Here is a 24,155-nt window from a genome sequence, read left to right as displayed (position 1 = left end):
CCCACCACTGGTCAGATCCCAGAGTGTTCAAATGCATTTCTTAGACCCACACACAGGACTCCAGCACATACAGGCAGGTGTTCAAGGAATGCCTACAATTTCCAGACATTCAATCATCAGTTTACTCCTGCCTTTGACATCATAGGTTGTCCTGTCCATCCCATCCTCACCAGTAGCAACTACCACTCCACAAACACAGAATAACTGTGAACCTGTCCACAAAACCAGCATTAAAACTCCACTGACCTCTCACCCATCCACAGACAGAAAAAAGCAGCTCAATGAATTATCCAGAGTTTTTCTGTTTTAAAGGTTGCAAAAAGATGAGATGGATGCAAAATTGGGGCACTTGAGTTCATGCTGCCAACGATTCTCACAGAGTATATGTGCACTCCTCTCTGCACATCAAAATGTCTCTCAGAAGCCTTTAACAGGGATCCCTGCACAGGATGCACCTGGGTTCAAGCCCACAGTGTTACACACAGTTACAGATGCCTATCTCCAGCTCAGCCACCATGCTGCAATCATACAGCATTGTCACTGAAAATTCCAACAGCAAAGGTTTCCAACACAAGTATCACAACTGTGTTAAATACAACCAAATGGTAATGATCACAGAGCTCACAGATTTCAGCCCTGGCAGAAGAACACAAAATGAACAAAAAAGAAGTGATTAGAAGATAAAATCAGATCCTAAATATTACAAAAATTCAGTTAGAAGCATCAAGCACATACTTAAATAAACAGCATTATAAAGAATGGATGGAGAAAGGAATTACTTGACAGTATCTGTGAATATCAATTTGCAGTTCACCTTCAAAAAGGAAAGGTAGCCCCACAACTGTTATGATGATTTCTCACGTCAAGCAAAGCGAATGGCAAGAGGTAATTCTTCTTAGCAGCATGCTGAATTACATATCTGTACATAAGCCTTAAATGTGTATTTTAATTTCACCTCAGTAAATTACTGGTATAAATCCTACCCTTCTCAAATATCTCTGAATTTTTAATTAATTTAATATCATAATTTCAACCAGGCAGTCAGAAACTATGAGTAACATATGATTCATATTCAGAAGTAAACACACCTGCTTTTCAACAACATCTCTAATTACTGGCTTATTTTACCCTTTACATGGCATTGAAGCCAATTTGGGTCATACTGTTTTTAGCTGGTGACGAGTCCTTTCAGCTCACAAATAATGTATAAGATGTTGCTGTGTTGTCAGTTTGAAGGACATTTTCAAATGCACTGTGGCAAATTTAATACATGACCAAAACACATCACTTTACTTCTGATACACCTCACTTCACTATGAGCTTCCACCAGACAAGGCTTTGCCAAGAACCTTTAGGCTTTGATTGGAATCATTGCTCCACCACTTTATTGTCTTAGGTCTGTGTCATAATTGAGGGAGTGGGACCATATACTAAGTAAAACAATGTGCTTATTTCTAATGTTAAAGATAACAGGAGGACAAACAGACATAGGGTCAGAATACGTAGTGTGGGAACCCAGGGCACCACAGGGAATATTTCTCTGTCTGCTCTGGGTGCCCTGACCCCCAGGGCAGCACTGACTTTGACCCTCATTCATGGAGAAAGTTTCCCAGACTTCAAGATAGACTGGAATCCACAAAAGTGTGAAATAGATTATAGAGAGCAGTGTAGGTGTATTACTTGGTGAGAAATTGAGGTTTTGGGATTTTTAGTATGTTGTGGATGGAATCAAGGTGGAAGGCACAGGGTGTCATCCTGGGTTTCTTCTTCATGCTGCTTCTTCCTTCTTCATGGGTTTGGGTGGCATTTTGTAATTGGGCAGAAAAGTCCCCATTGCAGCTCTTTGGGATCAGTTACTGGGTTAAAAGGGGAAATAATCCAGGTGTCAGTTCTTAATTGGATAGTTTAGTCTTAAAAGACCTTGTAACAAGAGATTGTTGGCCATTTTGTGCCTTCTAATGAAAAGCTGCTGAGCTCACAGTAGTGAGGCTGTTTTACTGATAAGAAATAATAAATACCTGAGTCTGAACATGAATTACTGTCTCAAGTGCTTTCAGTCCAGCCCAGAGAAACCCAACAACTGGTACAGCCACAACTTAGGTGTCCTTTGGGAGGCAATGAAGAAAGCCTTTCCTGAACTGCCTCCTGCTCCTGAAAGCACTACATCTGTTAGGGGTGATCAGTGAAGCAAAAGGAGCCCTGCTTCAAAGGTGGCTCATCACCTCTCTACTCTGAGCATTTAGTCTGGCCAGGACATGCACCTTCAGAAGGGTGAAGCTGTTCTCACAGATCTGATGTGCACTTAGCCACTGAAATATGCATATGCCACAAGATGTATCTGCTGAAGTTTTTAAATCCTCCAACAACAGAACTAAAATGTGACAAATTCTCATACACCAAGCCCTGTTCATTCTCAACCAGCCTGTATGTCAGATTTCTCAAAGTTAGCATCATTATCTTGATTTGTAGCATACTGGTAAGCTCTATACATCTTCAAAGAAAAAAATGAACTGCCTTCTGGTTCAAGTTGTATAGATTTTATTCACAGAAGCTATCGCCTTCTGACATCTACCTCTAAATTGCTTGATAGAATGAGAGTACCATACCTGCCATGCTACCTTTGCCTGGTGTGCTAACTCATATTGTAGATCAAAACAATACAAAAGCCATGAAAAACACAGGAGTCAAAAATGGTTATGTCCTCCATTTATCAATTTTAAACCATCACTTCAACAGTTTAGAGAATCTGTGCTCTAGACATGAAGGTCCCTTTACAGCTCTAAGAAAAAAGAATGTCCTGAGACCCTTGGGTGAAGGAATCACAGGCAGAGGAGCTGAAATGTGGCCTGGGTGGGCAGTGGCCCAGTGCTGGCAGTTCCATGTATCACATACACACAACACATCTCCAGCATCCTGCATCCCTCTGGGTGTGCTGATGCCTCTCAGCAGCAGATGTTTGAGGAAGGAATGAGCAAATTACACATGGGTTAGCAGCAGGAAGGATTAGCAGCAGGGCAGGCAGGGCAGGCAGGGCTCTGAGGTGGGAATGCCTTGCATTACTTCCCTGTGATATTGCCAGTGCTTACTGCTGGATGGCAGGAGACTTTGGAGGGTTTTTCCTATTTAAAACAAGGCTACAGGCAAAAATAATTAAGTACTCAGACTTATTCTACATGAGATGAAAATATTAATGTCCTAGTTCATTCTTAAATAATCATAAACAATGCTGACAACTAGAAACTATGGGCTTTTAGCATACACTGTATGCTTTAGCATACACTGACAGATACATCCACAGAGGTATTTAGCAGTTTTCAGAAACTATTTCAAGCAGATTTATTGACAACTAGGCTTAAGTGACTTTAACAAACACACAAATTACTGCACAATCTCTGGGTTACAAGTGGTTCCACTAATTCAACTGTGACAGTTATTTTTCTGTTTTCATTTATTTCTTCCTTAAAAAATCCACCAATTATGATCTCCTCCACACTACAGTAACAATCCACTTCATATCCAAAAATAAATACATGCAATAAATACATAGTAACAAACATGCAGTGCAAAAAACCTCCCATCATTGAGTTAGTTAAGTAATATATAACCTCAATAAACACAAACCAAAATAAAATCCCTGATCTGCTAAATAAAGAAAATTATAAGAGTCCTATATGGAGTTTGATAAGATCCCTTTCTCCTCATTTATGGTAGACAAGGAACCAGCTCTTTGTGAAACAAACTGAAAGGTAGAACTGTGAGGCTGTCAGAAGCAGATTTTGAAAGAGAAAAATCTGGGAACAGGCAAAATCTAATCATGACTAGTGAGATAACTTTGAATAGGTTGTGATTCTATAAAAACTGTGACTTAGAAACAAATCAAATGTTAATAATTCAATAACTTGAAGTGAAAAGCAATCATCTGAATTCTGGTCTAATTTGCGCAACAAATTTAGTAGAAGCAGAAGGAAACCTTGAGCTTGCACCACAGGAAACTGGTGGAGCAAACATTTTTCATTTGATGTCTCTTCTAATTAACTAGAAGTGCATGCTGGAAGCAAAAGCAGATACATCCCTGATAAAATTCAACATGGAAAGTTTCAGACAAGACAAACTTTCAGTGCAGAAAAGGCAGAAATGGAACAGTTATGTCTTCACTGGAGAGAAAACATCAAGCAGAATGAAAGAAGAGAAAGGAATTACTTCTTCCACATACCATACTTCTCATTACCAAAGAAGGTGTTTTTCAGTAAAGCTTTACCTTTCTCACAATGACTTCCAGTGAATCCAGAAGGGCAGAGACATTTGTTAGGTGCTACACAAGTTCCACCATATCTGCACCCTTCTTCACAGAATGCTGCAAGATAAAAGGAATATATGGGTAATACTTCGTTTTTTAAAACATACATTTGAGAGATCATTAGAAAAACATCTACATTCTAAGCAATTAACAGAATTTAGCATATTTAAATTCAGCCCACCTGCAAACACAGAGAGAAGCAACTCACTAAAATAACAAGAGGAAAAATCTCACATTACACCCTAGACAAACCACGTCACCAATAAAAGATTAGCAACCATCTGGAAAAAGAAGAGAGGAAAAAATACATCATGTGGTTTTAATGGACCTGATCATCTTTCCATTATATTGAATATGCAGATGACAATTAAAATGCTCTGCTAATCCACAGAAGACAGGCAGGTTGGATGGTGTTAAATACTATGTTCCTCACTTCTATCAAACAATTCACTGAAATGTCTGTAAACACATATTTTGCTTTTTAATTTTTTATTGTAAGGGGTAAAGTATGTTTTATGGATTTAAGAAATTAAATAGGGTGAGGATCATGACTGAAAATATGAGAAGGGCTCAAGCCCAGTATAAATGTAATGCGATTTTTGATGGAGCAATGCTGAAGTTCTCCAGAAGCGTATGTGCCCAATAACTCGGATTTCAAACAGCGGATGGATCTCATCCTTTCCTGCCAGCACTGGGTGATGTTCCTCTTGCTCACAGCCAGGTTGGCAGAAAGTTTACTGAGTGTGCAAGAAGGCTGCTCAGTGTTTAAAGTTACTGCTTTTTATTTCTTTTTGGTGGAGGGAGAAAGAGAGGGGAGAGGGGAGAGGGGGGAGGGGGGGGGGGAGGGGGGGGGAGGGGAGAGGAGGAGGAGAGGGGAGGGGGGGGGGGGAGGGAGAGAGGGAGGGAGAGGGAGAGAGGGGAGGGAGGAGGGGAGGAGGGAGGGAGAGGGGGAGAGGAGAGGAGGGAGAGGAGAGGAGAGGAGAGGAGAGGAGAGGAGAGGAGAGGAGAGGAGAGGAGAGGAGAGGAGAGGAGAGGAGAGGAGAGGAGAGGAGAGGAGAGGAGAGGAGAGGAGAGAAGAGAAGAGAAGAGAAGAGAAGAGGAGAGAAGAGAAGAGAAGAGAAGAGAAGAGAAGAGAAGAGAAGAGAAGAGAAGAGAAGAGAAGAGAAGAGAAGAGAAGAGAAGAGAAGAGAAGAGAAGAGAAGAGAAGAGAAGAGAAGAGAAGAGAAGAGAAGAGAAGAGAAGAGAAGAGAAGAGAAGAGAAGAGAAGAGAAGAGAAGAGAAGAGAAGAGAAGAGAAGAGAAGAGAAGAGAAGAGAAGAGAAGAGAAGAGAAGAGAAGAGAAGAGGCATCAGGACACTTCCGTACTTCGCACAGGTACCCTGAGTAGGACCCTTGCTACAGCTAAGAGCAGCCCCTACCCCTGACTCACTCCCTCCCCCCTCAACATCCACTGAACTTCCCAAGTGACTGAGTGGGTCTGACTGCACTTATGAGAGGACTTACAATTAATATTTAAACAGCAGCTCTCTGCATCTAAGCTAATAACAGATTTGCAAAGTGTTTCCTGCAAGCTAAAATCACAGATGGAGTGTTGGCAAAGAGATGTTACAAATGCTATGAAAAGGCTTAAAGTGCTAAATAACAGAAGAAATGTTTAAGATTTATTTTCCACTACACTAAAAAGAAAAATAAAGTGAATAGATTTCTAGGCATTAAAAAGAACCTTTTGCAATAGTTAACCATTTAGAGGCAAAACCCCACATCACTGTATCTCGTGACTGAACTGACAGACACATCTGCCTTACTGTAAATACATAATTCATAGCATGCCATACTGTTTTATGGAGGAGAAGAATGCTAAAGTGTTTTAGACAAGATCACAGCAGAATATTGTAAGCACCCCTGGAGCAAGGCAGTGGTGTGGAGAAAGCACAGTCACACTTCCTCCCCATCAATGCACACACTCCATATGGGAATCTTCTAAAATATATCCATTTTGAAACCAGCCAATTTCTGAATGAGAAGAAGAGAAATATTGTGTAAGAGTAGTTTGGGGTTGGGTTTTTTTTGGCATATAAATATTTGTAAGAAAGTGTAACTGTGCAGAAAGCTGAAAGTACTGGTAAGAAATAGAACTCAAAGTACACAAAAACCATGATGAGAATCAAAAAATTCTTTCCAGAGCTATTGAAAGCATGTTTACTCATCTCTAGTCTCAGCATTCTCTGAGAGGGTGCAAGTTAAATTCTACATCTACATGTTTTCTGGTTTGAAATTGTGAGTAAACAGAGACTTTTGTGAAGTAGTAATACATTTCTGCACAACATCAAAAGAAGCAGAATATAAAGCAGGTATAAAGGAAGCAGATATAAAAGAAAAATAAAAAAATTTATAGAATATATAGAAGCAGATATAAAGGAAAAATAAAAAATATATTGGCAAAAAAAGCTAATAGCTCATCCTTAACACATCCCATTTTACACTGGGAAAGAACCACATGGGACTCTTGAAAGAATTCATAAAGGGGAAAAAAAGATGCTGTTTATTGCCTATAAAAATCATGCATGTCCACTGAGAGTTATTAGTGCTGCTAGGGACAGGTAGGTAAGAAGGCTTCAGTGGGAGCTTTCCTTGCCACCACAATGGATAGTACCAACTTAGTACTGTGCAATATCTGCTTCTTACAGTAAATCCTGTTAGGAGGTCACCAGAGTGAGGTGGCATTTTCTTCTGTTCTCCTAAAAAGATTTCCAGCAGGGAAAGATGATGTGACAGGGCTGGTGATGTAAAAGGTTCCCCTTAGGACTTGTGTGTTGTGTCAGTGCAGCAGCCAGACTGAGAGCCACAGGCACAGCCAGGTGTGCCATTCACATCTGGGCGAAAGGCTGGCATGCCTCTCATGGGCCAGAACTCTATCTTTCTATTCCTTCCCACAACTGTACCTCTAATATGCTTATTTGTCACTGACATGTTTTCTGAAAATCCTTTCTCTAGGATTTTTCTCCTGAGAAGCCTCAGAAAAGAAATATAAACAATAATTATCTGATGTCTGTGGAATGTGGTCTGGAGATGGTTTACCAACAGGTGCATCTTTGCCTGGTTGCATGTGAATTTTTACTTAATGGCCAATCACAGGTCTAGCTGTGTTAGACTCTCTGAGTCTGTCACGAGATTTTATTATTCATTCCTTTCTAGCTTTCTGATGTCTCCTTTCTCTTTCTTTAGTATAGTTTTAGTATAGCATTTTCTTTTAATATAATATACATCATAAAATAATAAATCAGCCTTCTGAAACATGGAGTCAAGATTCTCATCTCTTCCCTCATCCTGGGAATCCTCAAACACCACCACACATATTCAAATGTGCTAGCACTTACTTGTCAAGTAATTTCAAATATTACTATCCTTTCTATTTCCCATCTTAGCAACTTACAGGGAAAAAAATCAAAACCAAAATATTTGCTCTGGGACACCCTAAGGAACTTCTGGACTACAGGCTGCTGTGAGAAAGGCCTTTGTACTGCCCAGGAGTTACCCAGGCACCAGCTTGTTCCTCAGATGCTGGAGGATGAAGCTGAGGAAGAAGCTGAGAAATAGCTGCAGGAGGAAAGAATCCAACTCTCCTTTTCAATTTTTGTAGATGCTGAGAGATCCTCCGCAGCACAGACTAACTGTGCTTGTCTTTGTCACTCCGGCTTTGCTGGATTGATGGGATGTGCTTCATCCTCACATTTTTATGCAAGAGGAGAAAACCCCAAGGAAGAGTGCCAGCACTGTCGTGCTGTTTCCCAGATGGTTCTTGTACAAACCATCTCATTCCTGCATTGTAGAGGTTTGCAGGATATAGAACATCAAACCCACGACTCTCAGAACACAGTTTAAAAATCACACTGAAGGCTACTGTCCTTAACGGCTAAAAAAGAACTCACAGTACTGTATGCAGTACTGATAGCACTACTCTGAATAATAAAAATGCTCAATACCTCTAATAATAGGTTTCAATTACATTTCAATATACAGTTCCAGTTGCTAGCAATTTTACCCAACTTCATTTATCTGAACTCTTTCCTCTAATAGTCCTGCCTCTGGCTGCAGCCTTTTAACACATTTTCTCAAAATTAATTCATTTCCAATAATGAGATTTTTTTCCTTTACAGCATTAGCAGAAGAAATTAAGTACAATCCTTACATCCCATCTGTACCTTTGCCTTATGGACAAGAGGACCCAAGAGGGAGCTGCTCAGCAACCGAGTAGGAAACCAACTGGAGTGCCCATGCTCTCCTGAAAATACTTGCTTTGGGGCTTGTGCTTTCTTTTATCTCATAGGGGCTCTGTGATACAGATTTCCACTGTGGTTTGGACTCCTCAAAATCAGAAGTCTATCTGGAGGGGGTGGAATTATGAGTATCGCAGAACCAGCTGTTTTAAATGTTGATTGCAGACTCCCTCCTACTCAAAGTTAACACAAGAAAGACAAATAATGGCTGGATCAAATATTGCTAATGTATTCCCGTAAGTAGATCCTGTCTCTGAAATAATTTGCAGGCTGGCAACCTTGATAAAAAGGAGAGCAGTTACTGAATTTACAATAAAGGTTTTGTCAGAGAAATTAAGTAAAGATGCCATTAGGGTAAAGTCTACACAAGTAAACTTCTATTGTTTAGAGGCTTATGCAGTATTCTGTATGTAAAAGAAACAATCTGTTGATTTCAGGAGGCTTCTGCCAAAGTCAACAGACCTCTCTAATGCCACCAGATTTCTTCCTCCAAAATAAAAGCCTTTATTATACAAAGATCTTTCCTAAATAAATATAATTTCTCTGTAGAGGAGGAATTTTATTTCTGATACACAAGCTGCATTATTCTGGTTTGTGTATGGCAGCACAGTGCACTACCTCACAGGGCTACCACAGGAAAGCAGATACTGCAGCACAGAACCCTCAAGTCAAGCAAATACCTCTGACTTTTAAGTGTAATTCAGTAGATACTACAAAACATTTATACTTGAACATATAAAATTTTTTTTGTAAAAGAAAATAAATAAATAAAACCAAATAATTACCCAACAAATTTAAAGGAATGTTAGTTGATTCTGAAGAGATACAAAGGTCTTTCCTTTGTATCCTTCCCAAATATTACCTTCTCAAATAAATATTATTACATTAAATAATGTATTACCTTCCCAAATAAATATTATGTTTTGATATACTAAATGCCCGTGAAGTTAAAAAATGAACATTCAGGAAAGGCAAGGAAGGGGTCAGGCACAGACTGCCTGGGTAAACAAAAATATGCAGTGTTGGAAGAGAGGCTGGTGTAACTATACAAGGAATTTGATAATCAGTTGATGGAAGGAGCAGAATTTCATTAGCTGATTGGATTTACTCAGACAAGTACACACAGGGGTGCATTGGTAACAGTCCAGCTGTGTAAGCTGAATACCAGAACAGTCAGATGGTACGAGTTGCTCAGGTGCGTTTAGAGGACAGCCGGGAAAGTGAAGAGAAAGCACACAACTAAAATAAACTAAAAGAAGGGAGCAGTAGGGGCTCTGCCCTTTTTCTCTGCACTCAGGTGTGACACTATCATCTATAAAAGTACAGAACTCTTTTTGGTTCAGTGAGCTACATCCATTGGACACAGGGTGTGACTTACTTCACACACAGTCTGTCAAATGCCACTGGAGACCTTTCACAGCTGGCTGCAGTCAGAGGAGGACAAATCTGCCAGGAATGAACTTTGGCCAAAAGAAGGGTCCTGGAAAATTTTCTTCCAACGTGTTGAAGCATGAAAGGGAGTGTGGGTCAGTCTGGCACTCAGGATGCAAACACATCCAAGAGTGGAAGACAAACTCTCAGCTGGGCAGCTCTCACTTTTGTGAGGGGCTTGCAACCCAATTTATGCTTCAGATTTTATGTGCAGTGTGTAGGAGGGTTATTCAGTTTGGGAAGAGCCTATAAATTTCAGATTTTCTATCAGCTGATCATAAAGCCATTATCCCTGAATTATTTTTCTAGAAATTTCACATAAAAAAGATACTTTGCAAATGTAAGTAGCATAATTGCTGCCTAGTGTAGTCAAAATTCCAAATCCTGGCAGTACAAAACGTGTAAGTGTATGAGAGCTAAATTTGAATAAAGATCAATGAATTCAGAATTTAAGTTAGGAGATGAGGGGTTTTCAAAGTACTCAGAAAAGCATGAAGGAATTCCTTTAAATTTGGCAGGCAACACACAGTGAAAGGCAGAAAAAGGGCAAAACAGAAAATTCCCTAGCAGGATTATGAAGAATAAAAAGTACATCAGGAAGAAATTATGTCAAGCATAATAAACATACACACATACTGTGTGTTAGTTTGTGTGTCCATGTATACCTTTGTATGCTACATAGTATTTATTGAAGTGGTGAACTAATATTTGAGAGTTTGTCAGTAGGCTATTTCAGCTGATAAAGCAGTGAATCTTTTCAAGTTTCCAGTGCTCTGTCACACAGCACTTGCACAATAAAGATTTAGGTGAATTTGGAAGGCTGAGCATATCTCTCTGAAAGCTCTAAACTCTGAGCCCTTTCTTTACTGTGGTATGATGCTAAATTCCCTTGTTGCTGGGTGTTTTGCTTGACTGATATGTAATCAAGCTGTGGCCATTTGTAGGCAAGCAGCAGGCCATTCATCTGGATGCTTTCAGGGTGGACTCAAGTGCTCTTTAGCTGGAAATGCTGAATTAGTTTGAAAAATGAAACCTAAACTCCTGAAAATGAGTACAATGAATCACAGTGATAAATACTAATAATTTCCTTTGTACTACCCCATTAATGGAGCTTACTTTTGAATGTGCAAGTTACCCACCCTGATTAATACACTTTCACCTAAAAACTTTTCTAATAAACAAACAAACTATATTTAATTAAATTAATTCAGAAGGCATATTGAATAGACAGAACCTGTCCCTTCTGCTCTCTTGGTAAAATGGCATTTATGAAACCCTTATTAATGTCAACCTCATTTTATGGCTCTGAAGAAAGATATGTGACAATTTTGAAAAATTTATTTGAAAAAGATCAATAGAAGCAGTAAGGGACAAAAGCAATATAATAAAAATTGTCTTGTGATATATTATGCTTTTGAAAGCATCTCTCACATCCCCAGATAACTGTGCTAAATGAATATTCTTGTTGCCATTTCTCTGCTCTGCTTCCTCAAGGCTAGACTCTTCAATATTTTTAGTGCACCATTTTAAGCCAACTGCAGCTGTCTCTCTAGCAACCTAATAATAAGCATGACAAAATAGGGCAGAATACTTCTTCCACAAACCAACCCAACACCATCTTTCAAAATTCAAGTCAACAGTTTAAACTGCAAAATCAAACTGAAATTTACTTCGAGAAATGACATGACACATGGTACTACTGCAGTTTTTCTTTGCATCACATAAATGTGATTATACTTGCTGTTTGTGTTAACAAATGGGTGTAGAATAATTCATATTTACAAACATAACAGTTTCTTAGAAATCAGTAATGCTTAAAGAATCCTAAGTTAAGGATAAAGAAGCGTGTTCCAGAAGCACAACAGTGTGGCATTCACATTTTCTGAATAATCCCTTCGCCCAGGATTTTTCTCCTGGGAAGCTGAGAAGCCTCAGAGAAAAAGGAAAACAATTTTTATCTCATTTGCTTCTCCTGTGCTTTGCTCATGTGGAATGTGTTTGGAGATTGTTTACCCACAGGTGATTGTTTCATTGGATTCTGCTGTGAATTGTTGTCACTCTTTGGCCAATCTGTGCCAGGATTCTTTCCAGAGTCACAAATTTTCATTATTAACTTTTTAGCAATGTGTAAGTATCCATTCTGCATTCTTTAGTATAGTTGAGTATAGCATTTTTTAATATAATATAGTATCATAAAATGATAAATTAGCCTTCTGAGAACATGGAGTCAGATTCATCATTCCTCCCTTCATTGGGGCACCCCACAAATACAGCAGAAGCATTTTCTCTTGCTTGATCTATTACCACAGTTTTGTAAAGACCTTACTTCAAATTTCATTGAACTCATTGAAAAAACCCTGAATTCAATAACAGCACACGCAATCTGAGCTCTGCTTGGCCCTAGTACAGTATATGGTATATTCAGACAACGTTAAAACCATTTTCCAGCAACATACATCTTACAGATCTCTCATCCCAGTGCTCCACTCCATACAAGCACACTCTGTAGACACATTCAGCAGAAGAACAGCTGGATTACCCCTGATGTAACAGGAATACACGTTTAATTCCCTCTCCTTGCCTTGCCCTGCAGCACTGACAGGCATTCTCACCAGTAAAACACAAGCCTGATTACCAATGAGAAACATTCCCTCTCAGTGTGAGATTTACTCTATATCGCTAAATAAAAAATCTATCCAGGCACCCTCAAATAACTGTGTTATGAAAAACACTGGAATGTTCAATAAGCTATAACAAAAATGCCTACAATGTTAATAAAACATTGGATTGAGGTAATTCTCTATATGAGAAACACTATCTTTTGAAATTGTAGAGAAACTTTAAAAAAGCATTTTCAGTCACGGCTGGAAGCGAGGGTGTTGACTGTGTGCAATCATAGCCTCTAAAGTCTCAAATTCAGCAACATTTTTTTAAGGTTGCTTGTACCTTATTGCAAACATAATTGAATCTGAAAAAAATCCCTTGTTTTGATAGCTGCACAAAATATGCAGTAGCAAACCAAGGAATTATTGATAACATTTAACCATCTGAAGGTGACATTACTGGGAGGAATTGGATGAAAATGGAAAATAAAAGGGCAATGGGACTTTCAGGTCTGGATGAGGCATATGTAAAGACAAGTAATTTACAAATCATTTATAAAGACATTAAGAGACCTCAAGGTGTTTCTTTTTAAACAAGCACACCAAAATTCAGGTGTTCTCTCTCATTGTCTTTGTATTATACTTCTGCTGCAAGTAAAGCTACAGTGGCGTCTCTGAAAACATTTTCTAAAGGGCTTTTTCATCACCTTTCAAATCTCACTCATTCTGCCAAGATGCTCCACTCAAAAATATTTCCTTTTTCAAAACTGGATCCCATTGTATTGACCAGCACCAGAAGGACAGGAATTGTCAGTCCCAGAGATCAGAGTCCTCTGCTTACACAACAGGAAGGACTTCAGTAGGTGAAACTTTCAGAGCTCCCCCGTAACACCCTCCAGCCCTCACTCCTTATCAGGAGAGATGCCACGCTAGATACAGACATTTCCCCATTAAGGAACAGAATTAACAGTTAATCTCAATTTACAGAATCTACCTTACCTTGCAGTCTCTAACAGATAGAGGTCTGAATTCACTAAAGGTGCTGCCAGGAAGGCAATCAAGAGATGAAAAGCCCTGGATCCCATAAGCAATGCCCCAGGGCATTCTGTCTCAGTTCAGATCAAGTTTATATAAGGGAAGGAAAGAATAACAGAGAAAACAATGAGGAGGGTTTGGAGAGGAGGAAGAAGAGAGATTCAAACACAGTACTAAAACATACCACACTGAATAATGAATTCTCCCATATAGATCTGGATAACTTTTGCACTTCTGCATCTCTTCTGACTTCTGCAGTTCATGAAAAGAGAATGCAAAATAACCATTAACTGGATCAAAAAGAGAATGCAAATAACCATTAACTGGAGACAATTAATCTCAGTTCCTATCTGCACTTTTAAAGATAAACGTTTTCGGTAGCTAAAATGTTACCACAATAGCAGATTTTTCCCAAAACTTACAAAAGTATACTTTTAGCAATTATTTTAATTTTCCCAGTGGCAAAAGACATGTTCATCTCAGTATCAGGATTCACCTGATCTAATCTTACCAAATTGGTTTTATCCATTAAAAAAGAGATCAAACTACGATATTTTGCCTTCTCAAAGAGATGCCAGATTTTTTCAATAGCAAAAAAAAGAAGGCCTGAAAAGAGATATTGTTCTCACCATTCCAGAGAAATTTCAGTTAAAAGCAGCGATTGCTTTTGCTCAAGCTAGTGTGACAGCAGGTGTTATACACATCACCATCAGCTTTATAATCATCATAATATGTTGCTTTTAAATAAATCCTTTCATCTCAAGCTTTTATACATTATGAACAATTAAACTTCACAACCCCCCAGTGAGGAAGATGCATTAGGAGCCTGAACCTGCCAGGCAGTTCTACAGAACAGAGTTAACTACAGAAATGTGATTTAATAAAGAATGCATTTAACAAGTAAGAGCAGAAAAGCAAATATAATCCTTGTGTGTATAATCTTTGAATCAGCCAAGAGCATTTCAGAAACCCAAGGGGCCACCCTCTCTGCTAGTGTCAATTAGTAATCTATACCAATTTACAGAGAGTCTAAGAATTTACCCTCTAAATTCTTGGGGCTGCAAGACTCCAAGGAATGCATCACTGTCACTGCTTGTAAGACCAAACTGCTGACTTGTGTCTTTGCATGCACATGTCATCATGCAAATATTTCAGCTGATATCTAGAAAACATGCAGAACTTTGACCTGATTTTGCCACGTATTCCCTGTCTCCATTTGTATTTTTCTGTAGAGAACTGAGTAGTAACATGTCAGGGAACAGCAAACCAGCATTGGAAAACGATGTACAGATCCTTGGTTGCTTTTTACAGAGCAGTGACACCTAGGTCACCAATCTGACTTCAATGATTCTGCATTGTGACGGTGTTCACAGGGCTCTTAGGATGAGGGAAGAGATGAGGATCTGACTCCATGTTCCAGAAGGCTTGATTTATTATTTTATGATATATATCATATTAAAACTATACCAAAAGAATAGAATAAAGGATTTCATCAGAAGGCTACCTAAGAACAGAAAAAGAAAGAATGATAACAAAGGCTTGTGTCTCGGACATAGAGTCCGAGCCAGCTGAGTGTGATTGGCCATTAATTAAAAACAAGCACATGAGACCAATCACAGACCCACCTGTTGCATTCCACAGCAGCAGATAACCATTGTTTGCATTTTATTCCTCAGGCCTCTCAGCTTCTCAGGAGAAAAAATCCTAAGGAAAGGATTTTTCATAAAATATCATGGCTACACTGCATGAGTGCCCTCTCTATTTGCCATACAGGCCCCAGCACAATGTCTTCTATTTCACAAAACTGAAGTTATGAGAAATCCCTACAGCTAGCTGGAGCATGCCTTTAGACTGGATAAACTGGGGAAAATTTCTTCACTAAAAGAGTTGTCACGCATTGCAGCTGGCTGCCCAGGGCAGTGGTGCAGTCACCATCCCTGGAGGTAGTGGAAGGGCACGTGGATGTGGCACTTGGGGACATTGTAAGGATCTTGTAAGGGTCTTTTAAGTCTTTTCCAACTTTAACAATTTTGTGATTCTACCAGAGGTGCTGGAACTTTCCAGAAGCAGAGTGCTCAAAGCTTGGAGTGTCTGGCCAAAATTTCCTTTCCCAATACATGCAAAACACTCCAGCTAGTGTTTGTTTGCCTCCCAAACTGATAATGGCACTTCAGGAGCACCAGGGGACAGATGCTGCCTAGGTTGTTTTAGTACTTCGGAATCATTTAGGATGATGTAGTTCAACATAAATTTGAAATACCTTTCTTATGCATTAGTCTGCTAATGGTACACAGTTCAGTCTCAGTGTAGGAAAAATAAAGCACCATAAAAGACAGCTGTAATCCTTCCATAAAGTACAGTGTGCCTTCCTAATGGAATATGATTTCAAAACAGATTTCCAGTTCTACCTTCTTAGGGGATCTCGTTGTAATGTTTATTTTGTGAAAACAGACTAAAGGAATACTTCCTATATATCTTGGTAATGCAACATTTAATTATATGGTGCATAAAATGCATTTCTCTTAACAGATGTACCCATTCCCTGATATCATGACTAAACTGCTTCATATCCATAAACGCTGTGTGGGGAACTGGGGAAGCTATGGCATTTATCTTTGTTGTTGTGGCACACACTTCTGCTTGGTCCTAACATCCTGCTCCCCTGAAGAACAACAAATTTAGTTCTGAATGCTCTTAAGAGATTTGATCACATGCATGCTATATATATTTTTACATATATTTTTGATTATGCACACAAAGTGTCCCAGCTATGCATTCTAAAGTCTGTAAGAATTACAAGACTGTAGATAAGAAAATACTAAAATAAATAAATAATTTTTTTAAAGTGCAATATCAAAAAATTTTCCACAAAATGAAATTCAGCCTTTAGCTTGTCAGAGGTTAGCCCTTTTCCCAAATCATAGTTAAACATCCCACTTAATCGTGTCCTGTCAAAAAAAATTAGATTTTGCTTTGCATTGAAAAAATTCAGAATGGAGAAACATAATTGCAATATTCCTTAATTAATACAGAGAAAACCACGTGCATATGTTTCACAGCTGAAAAGAATGACTGTGAGGACCCACCAGAGCCACACAGCAGCCGTACCTCTGCACAGATCCTGCAGACAACCTACAAACAATACCGCCCAAGAAGCGATCTGGAAGAAGAGAAAGGGACAGTTCTATGGCCTGATTTGTGGAAATTCTTCCCTATGAAAGTTGCAATATGAAATAAGGTAAGATTCCTTTGATTGTTAGCTTTCTCCAGTTGCCTGCTATGACTGGCCTTGGCAAAGGAGAGTGAGGTATTTCTGAATATCTGCATATGCATGTTTCTGTTCTTAACATCTTCACACTGAGGCTTTCTGCAATCTGGTAACAGCACCTATGGCAGATGATGAGCACCTGACTTTATAAAAACACAAACAATTTTAATGCCCCAGTCTTGCCCTCCAATGCAGATTGCTTACTAAATCTTCTAAAAATAGCTTCCAAAAACATATTACTTGAATCTGCAAGTATCCTCTTAAAAGAACAAGCAGATGAGCTCCACAACGTGAATGTTCTTTGAAATAAGTCACAAATCGTAGGAGTGACTTCTGTGAGAATTAACTTTTCTGAAATAGTAAGGTTCAAGCATAAACAGACAGCTACAGAGGAAATATCTGAAGACCAAATTAAAATTATTAGATTGAAGGGTTGATGCAAAGGCATCTCAACTATTTCAGCACCATAAGCAACCAGGATCTGGACTAGAAAGGAAACTGCTTCAGGCCATGTTTATTTTATTTATCAAGTATAAACTATGGTAAATGAGAATGTTCTTTGCAGTGCAATGGCACATTGTTTTGATACTCTTGTTCATATGAAAATATCACTCATCAGGTATAAGAAATAAATCAATGCGATGTCATGGTTCAATAAAATAATCAGAAACATAACACCCTGTAGTATATTCTCTCATGCAGTACCTAGTGTTCATGTGCCTTCCTGGAAATCAGCATATGCTCAGCATAATTCTACATAACAGTTTGGTTAACACCAAAGCATGCTACTCAAGCCAAGAATTATATATATATATATATATATATATATATATATATATATATATGTATATATGTGTGTAGTGTGGAGATACATACCATCAGACACAAGTATTTTGCTTATTTTGAAAACATCAGTATTTATTTCAAAGATATTAGTATTTATTTCATCTGAGCTGCTGGGAAGCAGCTCTGTGGGAAGGACCTGAGCATCCCCATGGACAGCAAAGTGTCCAAGAGCCAGCAGTGCCCTGTGGCCAGGGAGGCCAAGGGGACCCTGGGGTGCTTTAGGGAGAGCACTGCCAGCAGATTGAGGCTGGTGATCCCGGCCCTCTGCTCAGCCCTGGTGAGCAGCCCTGGGGAGGCACATCTGTAAGAGCCTGAATGAGGGATGTGGGACTCCAGGGGCTCTCCAAAATGCAGTTTATTGTATCCATTGTTACAGCAGTCCAGGGTTGTGGGTGACAGAGCTGTGCCTACAGCTGTAAGCTCCAGCTGCACCCTTAGTTTAGGTTACATTGCATTATATACTTTTCTTTTGGTTACAATGCATTATATACTTTTCTTTGCTGAGCATCTTAATACAGAAGAACCAACCTATACCTAAACTTTTATCTATAGCCTATCATAACTACTATAATTACCATATTCTTGTCACTATTCTCCAATCACTAACAGTACATTACAGTTTAAGCTAGAAGTTGTTTTTCAGTTTTCTTGCAGTGGAAAATTCTGAGACCTTTTTTCTACTGCAGCATTTGCTGACTTGTTTGCCTGTGCTATCTTTCTGCTTGGTAAAAACATCTTGTTTGGGGTGGGTTTATCCTTTGCTCTAAGTCATAAAAATCCCTTCTAACTAACATACCCTTTGCCTCCTTGGTTATCCAATAAGGCTGGCTCAGCAATTCTTTTCTTCTATATCAAAACTTGCTTCCATCTCTATTCCTTCTTCAGATTCTGCATTTAAAAATCTTTCTGCCAAGCATCCATATCTGTGAGACTTCCTTGTCAAACTTCCATCCTTCTCTCTGCAGGGCTGTGTCCTGTGCTGGGCTCTCAGCACAGGGGAGCTGCTGGAGTGGTGCCCATGGACAGTGACAGAGGTGATGGAGGGATGGAGCATCTCCCTTAGGGGGAAAGGTGAGGGAGCTGGGCCTGTTCAGCCTCCAGCAGAGAGATGGGACTGAGGGGGAGCTGCCAGCGTGGGCAGGGAGGTGTCAGAGGATGGGGCAGCCTCCATCTGCTCACTGGGGCCAGGCTATGAGAGGCAGTGGGCAGAAAGGGATGCACGGGAAGTTCCACCTGAATATGAGGAAGAACTTTCCTGAGCATTGTATATTGGAGAATGTATAGTGGAACAGGTTACCCAGAGAGGGTGTGGAGTCTCCCTCAGTGGAGATATTCAAGCACTGCCTGGTTGTAATCCTGGGCCTTGTGCTCTGGGATGACCCTGCTTCAGCAGGGAGGTTGGAACAGATTACCCACTGTGGTCCCTTTCAATCTTGTCCATTCTGTGATAGTTTCCAACTACATAATGTGAAGTTGAAAATATGCCTAATTAAACCAGGTAGGAGATAAAAGCAAAGCACCACAAGTACTTCATTACTGTATTGTTTCACTCATACAAACTCCAGCAGACTAAAGGAACTTTTGAAATATCTTCCTCTCCATTCCAGTGGAATCACTCCTGACATCTTAAAGTGTTCTCACACAAGTGGCTATGTACAGAAGTAATTTCTGTTTAGACACTTTTTAAGTATGATTTGACTTTAAAAAAAAAAGTATGTGCTTTCACTGAGCAGCACCAAGTGGTCATTTCTAATGTACACTGACAAAACAAGTCAAATTGTGGGGAAAAGGTTCTCTCTGAACAGCTCTGTAGAACTTTATGCACTCTACTGTTATATTGTTGCTGTTTTCTTCTTTTTTTCCAACAAAGTCTCCCAGTAAAATTATCCAGTGTGTTCTACACTATGGATAATAGTGCATAGCAAAAAGAAAATAAATCTCTTACAGTGTACATAATCTGTCATTAATAGCAAACAAAACTACTGGAATAATATTTTCTGTTGCTGTATAAACAGAAAACTTGAAATAAAAATACAGACTGAACAGAAAGCAAGCTTCTACTTAAAATTACTATCACTCCTATGCACTGCAGCTGACATGTTGACATTTCAGGAACTGACATTTTATTATCAGACCAGAAATCTGATAATTCCACAGCCACCAAATGGGCTTGAAGAAAGTAATGGGCAGCAGCACCAAACCTGTACAGAGAGAAATCTGCTGCACAGGAGTGCACAGCCTGACAGCCTCGTACTTGTGAGAGGTAATCCAGAGTCTGAAGTCATCTATTTAACCACCAAAGAGTCAGCAACAGGGAAAGACTCCTCAGCCTGCCCTGCCTGTAGTGTACTGCCAAAGACTATTGCATCCATCTAAAATAAACCTTTTAAATTGTGGTCTGTATGGCACATTAGCCAGCACAGTCATTCTCAAGCTCCAGGGGGCTGGCAGAACATCAAAAGCTATAGGGCAAGATAAAGACAGTGCATTTTTTACAGTGGAGTGTCAGATACAAGTAACACTGGGATGTTGCTATTGCCATGAAAAAGCTCTGCTTTCTCAGGGTCCACAGCCCCATTTACTCAATTGACCAGCGTCAGGGTATTTAAATACACATTACATTAAGAAGCTGAATGAAGATACTTAAGAAAGAATTGATTTTTGTTGTTTCCCAAAGACACATAAAAGAATAAGATACTTCTATAGCAGTTAAATGTCAAGGGAATTCAGCCTAGGTAATTCACCTATTTGCTATTGTGTTTTGTTATTGTTGAATAAATCAAATCCAGCATCACATTACCAGTGAGTTAGTTCTACCTCTGTTGTGCCACTGAGGAGGCACTTCAGTGAAATGGGAATGTTCCTCAGAGCTGTGTACAAAGTTTGGTGAACCAAATGAGATTACAAGATTTGCTCTTTGCAAACTTGTAAGAAATCTGAGTCAAAACTAAAAATGTTGTGACAGACCAGGAGCAAGACAAATAAACAAGGTATCCCCTAGGAACAATAAACAGTCAAAACATTGAGGGAAAATGATCCTGTTCACTCATGAAAAGCAAAACCTCACAGGGAAATAACAAAATGTAACAGCTCCCCAAATAATTTTAACACAAATATACATAGAGGTAGTTTCTCCAAGCTGAAACATCTTAATCTATTCTCTAGCATATAAAAGTCATATCTTGAACCTTGCTGCTTCAGTAACATGTATGTGCCAGATAACTCTGTAGCAAGCACTGCTTTAAATTGATAACTACAATTTGGTGCTGTCAGTGTGTTTGAGCAGAGGGCAGGAACAGTTGATAATGCGACCTAAAATAAAACTAAATACACCAGTTTTATACCAATATTAAAAGAGTGTTGCAATAAAGTTTATGTTTTACATTTGCTTATTACAGCAAATACTTGCCTAAAAAAACCCAACCCAACCCCACCAGCACCAATAACAACAAAAACCAGGCCATGCACCAGGGCCCAGAGAGCCAGAGAACCATAAATGTGACATATGAGCACCTTGATCCTGTGCTGAGTAAGATCATGCAGGTCAGGTTCAGAGGGGTTCCCTTCTCTACTGTCCTAACCCCCCCTGGGGGTTTGAGTCTCCAAGAAAAAAATGTGAAGATGCTTAGTGACGTAAGGAAAGCTGAATGTGATCTCAGCTGGTGTCTAACAGCACTGCCATCACACCACAAACTCTAACTCCTTGCAGTATTGAAGAGGGTTTTTTTTTTTTTTTTTTTTTCCCCGAAGAGAGTCTCTACCTCTATTACTATTAACTTGTGGGTAACAATCTTTGTGAGAATATCCATAATGAGGGGGAAGAAATCCTGAAGCCAAGATGTTAGTCGAAGAAACAGTTTGAAAAGTCTCCAGGGTGAGAAAATAAGTCCACAGGACAGCTACTCAACATACAATTTCTGTTTCCACTTGGCCAGCCTCTGAGATTTGCCATTTGGAGCAATCAGAGTCTTTGGAGGAACTCCAGTTTCTTTAATACACTGAAAATCCATCCTGTTGTTTCTCTCGTTTTAAATAGGCAGAGGCAAATAATGCATCATCAAGTGTCCTAATTGATCCAAATGCAGTGCAAACTAAATTAAGGGGGTTGGAAATGCTGGAAAAATTAAGCACAGCATTAATAAAGATGGAAATAGTTTAATAAAGCTGAAAATAAGATCATAAAAACCTAAGGCTATTTCTGATATTTCTTTACTTCTCTTTAAATAGATGTCTTCCTGTAGACTGTTATCAGCTCAGCAGGAGCCTTTCCAGAGAGGCATTTTTCTCATTCTGTGCATTTTAAGTTAGATTTCTATGAAATTCATCCTGTCTGTAAAAGCTGCTGCCAATTCATATTAAAACCATAACTGCAGCTATGTAATGATAATATGAGAGCATGTGAGCTGCAAATTCAATCCAAGCCTTTATCTGAAATTCAAAATCTGCTAGCTTATCTTGCAGATAGGGAGTTACAGCACACAAAAGCAAGAACACATCTGAACGAACAGAAAGAATCAATCCTCATTAGAAGGATTCTCCTCTATATAAATTGATTTTGGAGTCCTTGGCTGGCAGCAGGGCCCTGATTCCACCTTCCTTCTCTGTTGCTGAAAAGGGTCCCTCATCACTGGAAGGTGTGGAAAGGGATGGGGGGTTGAAGAGAGCACTGCTTGATAAGCACACAATAAATGAGATAAGAGAGGATGGAGCACCCCAGGTCCAAAGGACAAGTGGCCAAGGGGCCTCTGATCTATTTCTGAACAGTGCCAGAGTGAAGGAATACCCGCTGGGCTTCAAGAGGAGGGACAATCACCAGCAGGAAACTTGGAGCTTTGCTCAAATGCCATGTGAGAGAAGGGACAGATGCATTTTATCTTTCTCTTCTAGAAGTTCCAGGAAAAAAAAAAAAAACACAAAAAAGAAAGTAAAAAGGAGCAGAGAAAGAAGAAAGTAAATGAAACAAAACACTTGGGATGTGTGGAAGTGTGGAAGAAGTGAGAAAGTGAAAAAACACCCAGACAAATGACAGCATCTCTAGATGTAAATCTCATTGACAACCAATCACCCGAAAAAGGGAAAGCTGCTGGCTGCACAGGAATTCTGACCACATCTTTTAATATTTAAATTTTAAAAATCAAAAGAGAAGTGCCTGCTGACTTCAAAAGACAGAAGAATCCCATAAAGGGAAGTACTAGCTTTCAACACCTAAAACTGTACAGAAATTAAAAGAAAAAGCTGTTATCATTGGAAAAGGCACCAAAGTCACTGTGTCATTACATATATGATGCACAGAAGAGTCTGAAAACAGACTAAAAGGTAACCTGAACAAACACAAACCCATGGTAGAGATTCAGTTTAAAAACCGTAATTCTTAACTGTACAGATTGTGAAAGGATTTCTGTAAAATTAAAGATACTGTCCCTCTACTTCTAACACAAACTGATCATTCACTCCAATCATTAGAGTTCCTCAAGATATTTTGTAGCAAAATTGTCACATGTACATGAACTCCATGAACTGTCAGTGCAAACGCACTTCAAGTAATTGAAAAAGAACATTCTGCAGGTCTGGTGAAAACAAAGTGTATCAGCCCAAAGGACTGAAACCTCTCCCAAATAAGCATCTGAGTTGGCAGAGCAGTCAAGGCATAATGCTTTAACTCCAGAAGGCTATTACATGCTGCTGTCTTCCCCATTGATGCCACTGGCACATCCCCAGCACAGTCACAGCACTGTTTAGTTACAGCTTGGCCTTTTGCACATTTAATGATGGCCACAGATGTAAGGGGAGGCAATTTGAGTGGTACAGCTCTGCAATAAAGCTAACATCATCTATTTCCAATATTCATCACAGCTTTTCCCCAAAGTCTGCTGCAGCTTTGACAAGTGCATGTATCCTCAACAGACATTTCACGTCTAATATAAGTCAGAATTGAGACACGAACACCAAAATGTTTAAGTTAAAAGGAGAAAGGTTAAGTATTATCTACAGAAATCTACAATCCAGTTCATTCTCTCCTAGAAGAATTGAGGGGTAGGGGGGAATCTTGAGCCATTAGACAAGAATTATTACAAGTAAGAAAACAAGGCTTGAACAGAATTCTGCTTGTTAAGGACTTCTAAAGTCACACCTAAAGCAGCCCTGCCTGCCCCAGCACAGACCACACACCTGGGGCCACCTTGCACATAAAGTCACATGAAGAAGAGGGCACAGAACATACCTCTGACTGCACAGGGATTGTCTTAGCATGAAAAGACATACACTAAACTCAGGAATAAACAGCAGCAAATTCTTAGTCCCTAACACACTGAAACAAGCAAAGACTCCCAACTCTCACAGCAAAATGAACTTTAGGGAAAAGGGAACAAAATGCTCAGTGAGACTAAAGCAAAGTGGTAT

The 24,155-nt window shown here is 39.4% G+C and overlaps 1 protein-coding gene across 1 annotated transcript in view; it reads right to left on the bottom strand.

Annotated features, from left to right (window-relative positions):
- Positions 1 to 24,155, bottom strand: part of NELL1 (neural EGFL like 1) — a 303,342-nt gene that overhangs the window by 69,291 nt on the left and 209,896 nt on the right. The window contains 1 exon segment of the mRNA XM_030948530.1: positions 4,259 to 4,354. Coding sequence (XP_030804390.1) covers positions 4,259 to 4,354 — 96 coding nt within the window.

The sequence above is a fragment of the Camarhynchus parvulus genome, chromosome 5, assembly GCF_901933205.1.
Source record: "Camarhynchus parvulus chromosome 5, STF_HiC, whole genome shotgun sequence".
NCBI classification, from domain to species: domain Eukaryota; kingdom Metazoa; phylum Chordata; class Aves; order Passeriformes; family Thraupidae; genus Camarhynchus; species Camarhynchus parvulus.
The sequence above is the reverse complement of the archived record's forward strand: the minus strand, read 5'-3'. Positions and strand labels throughout refer to the sequence as shown.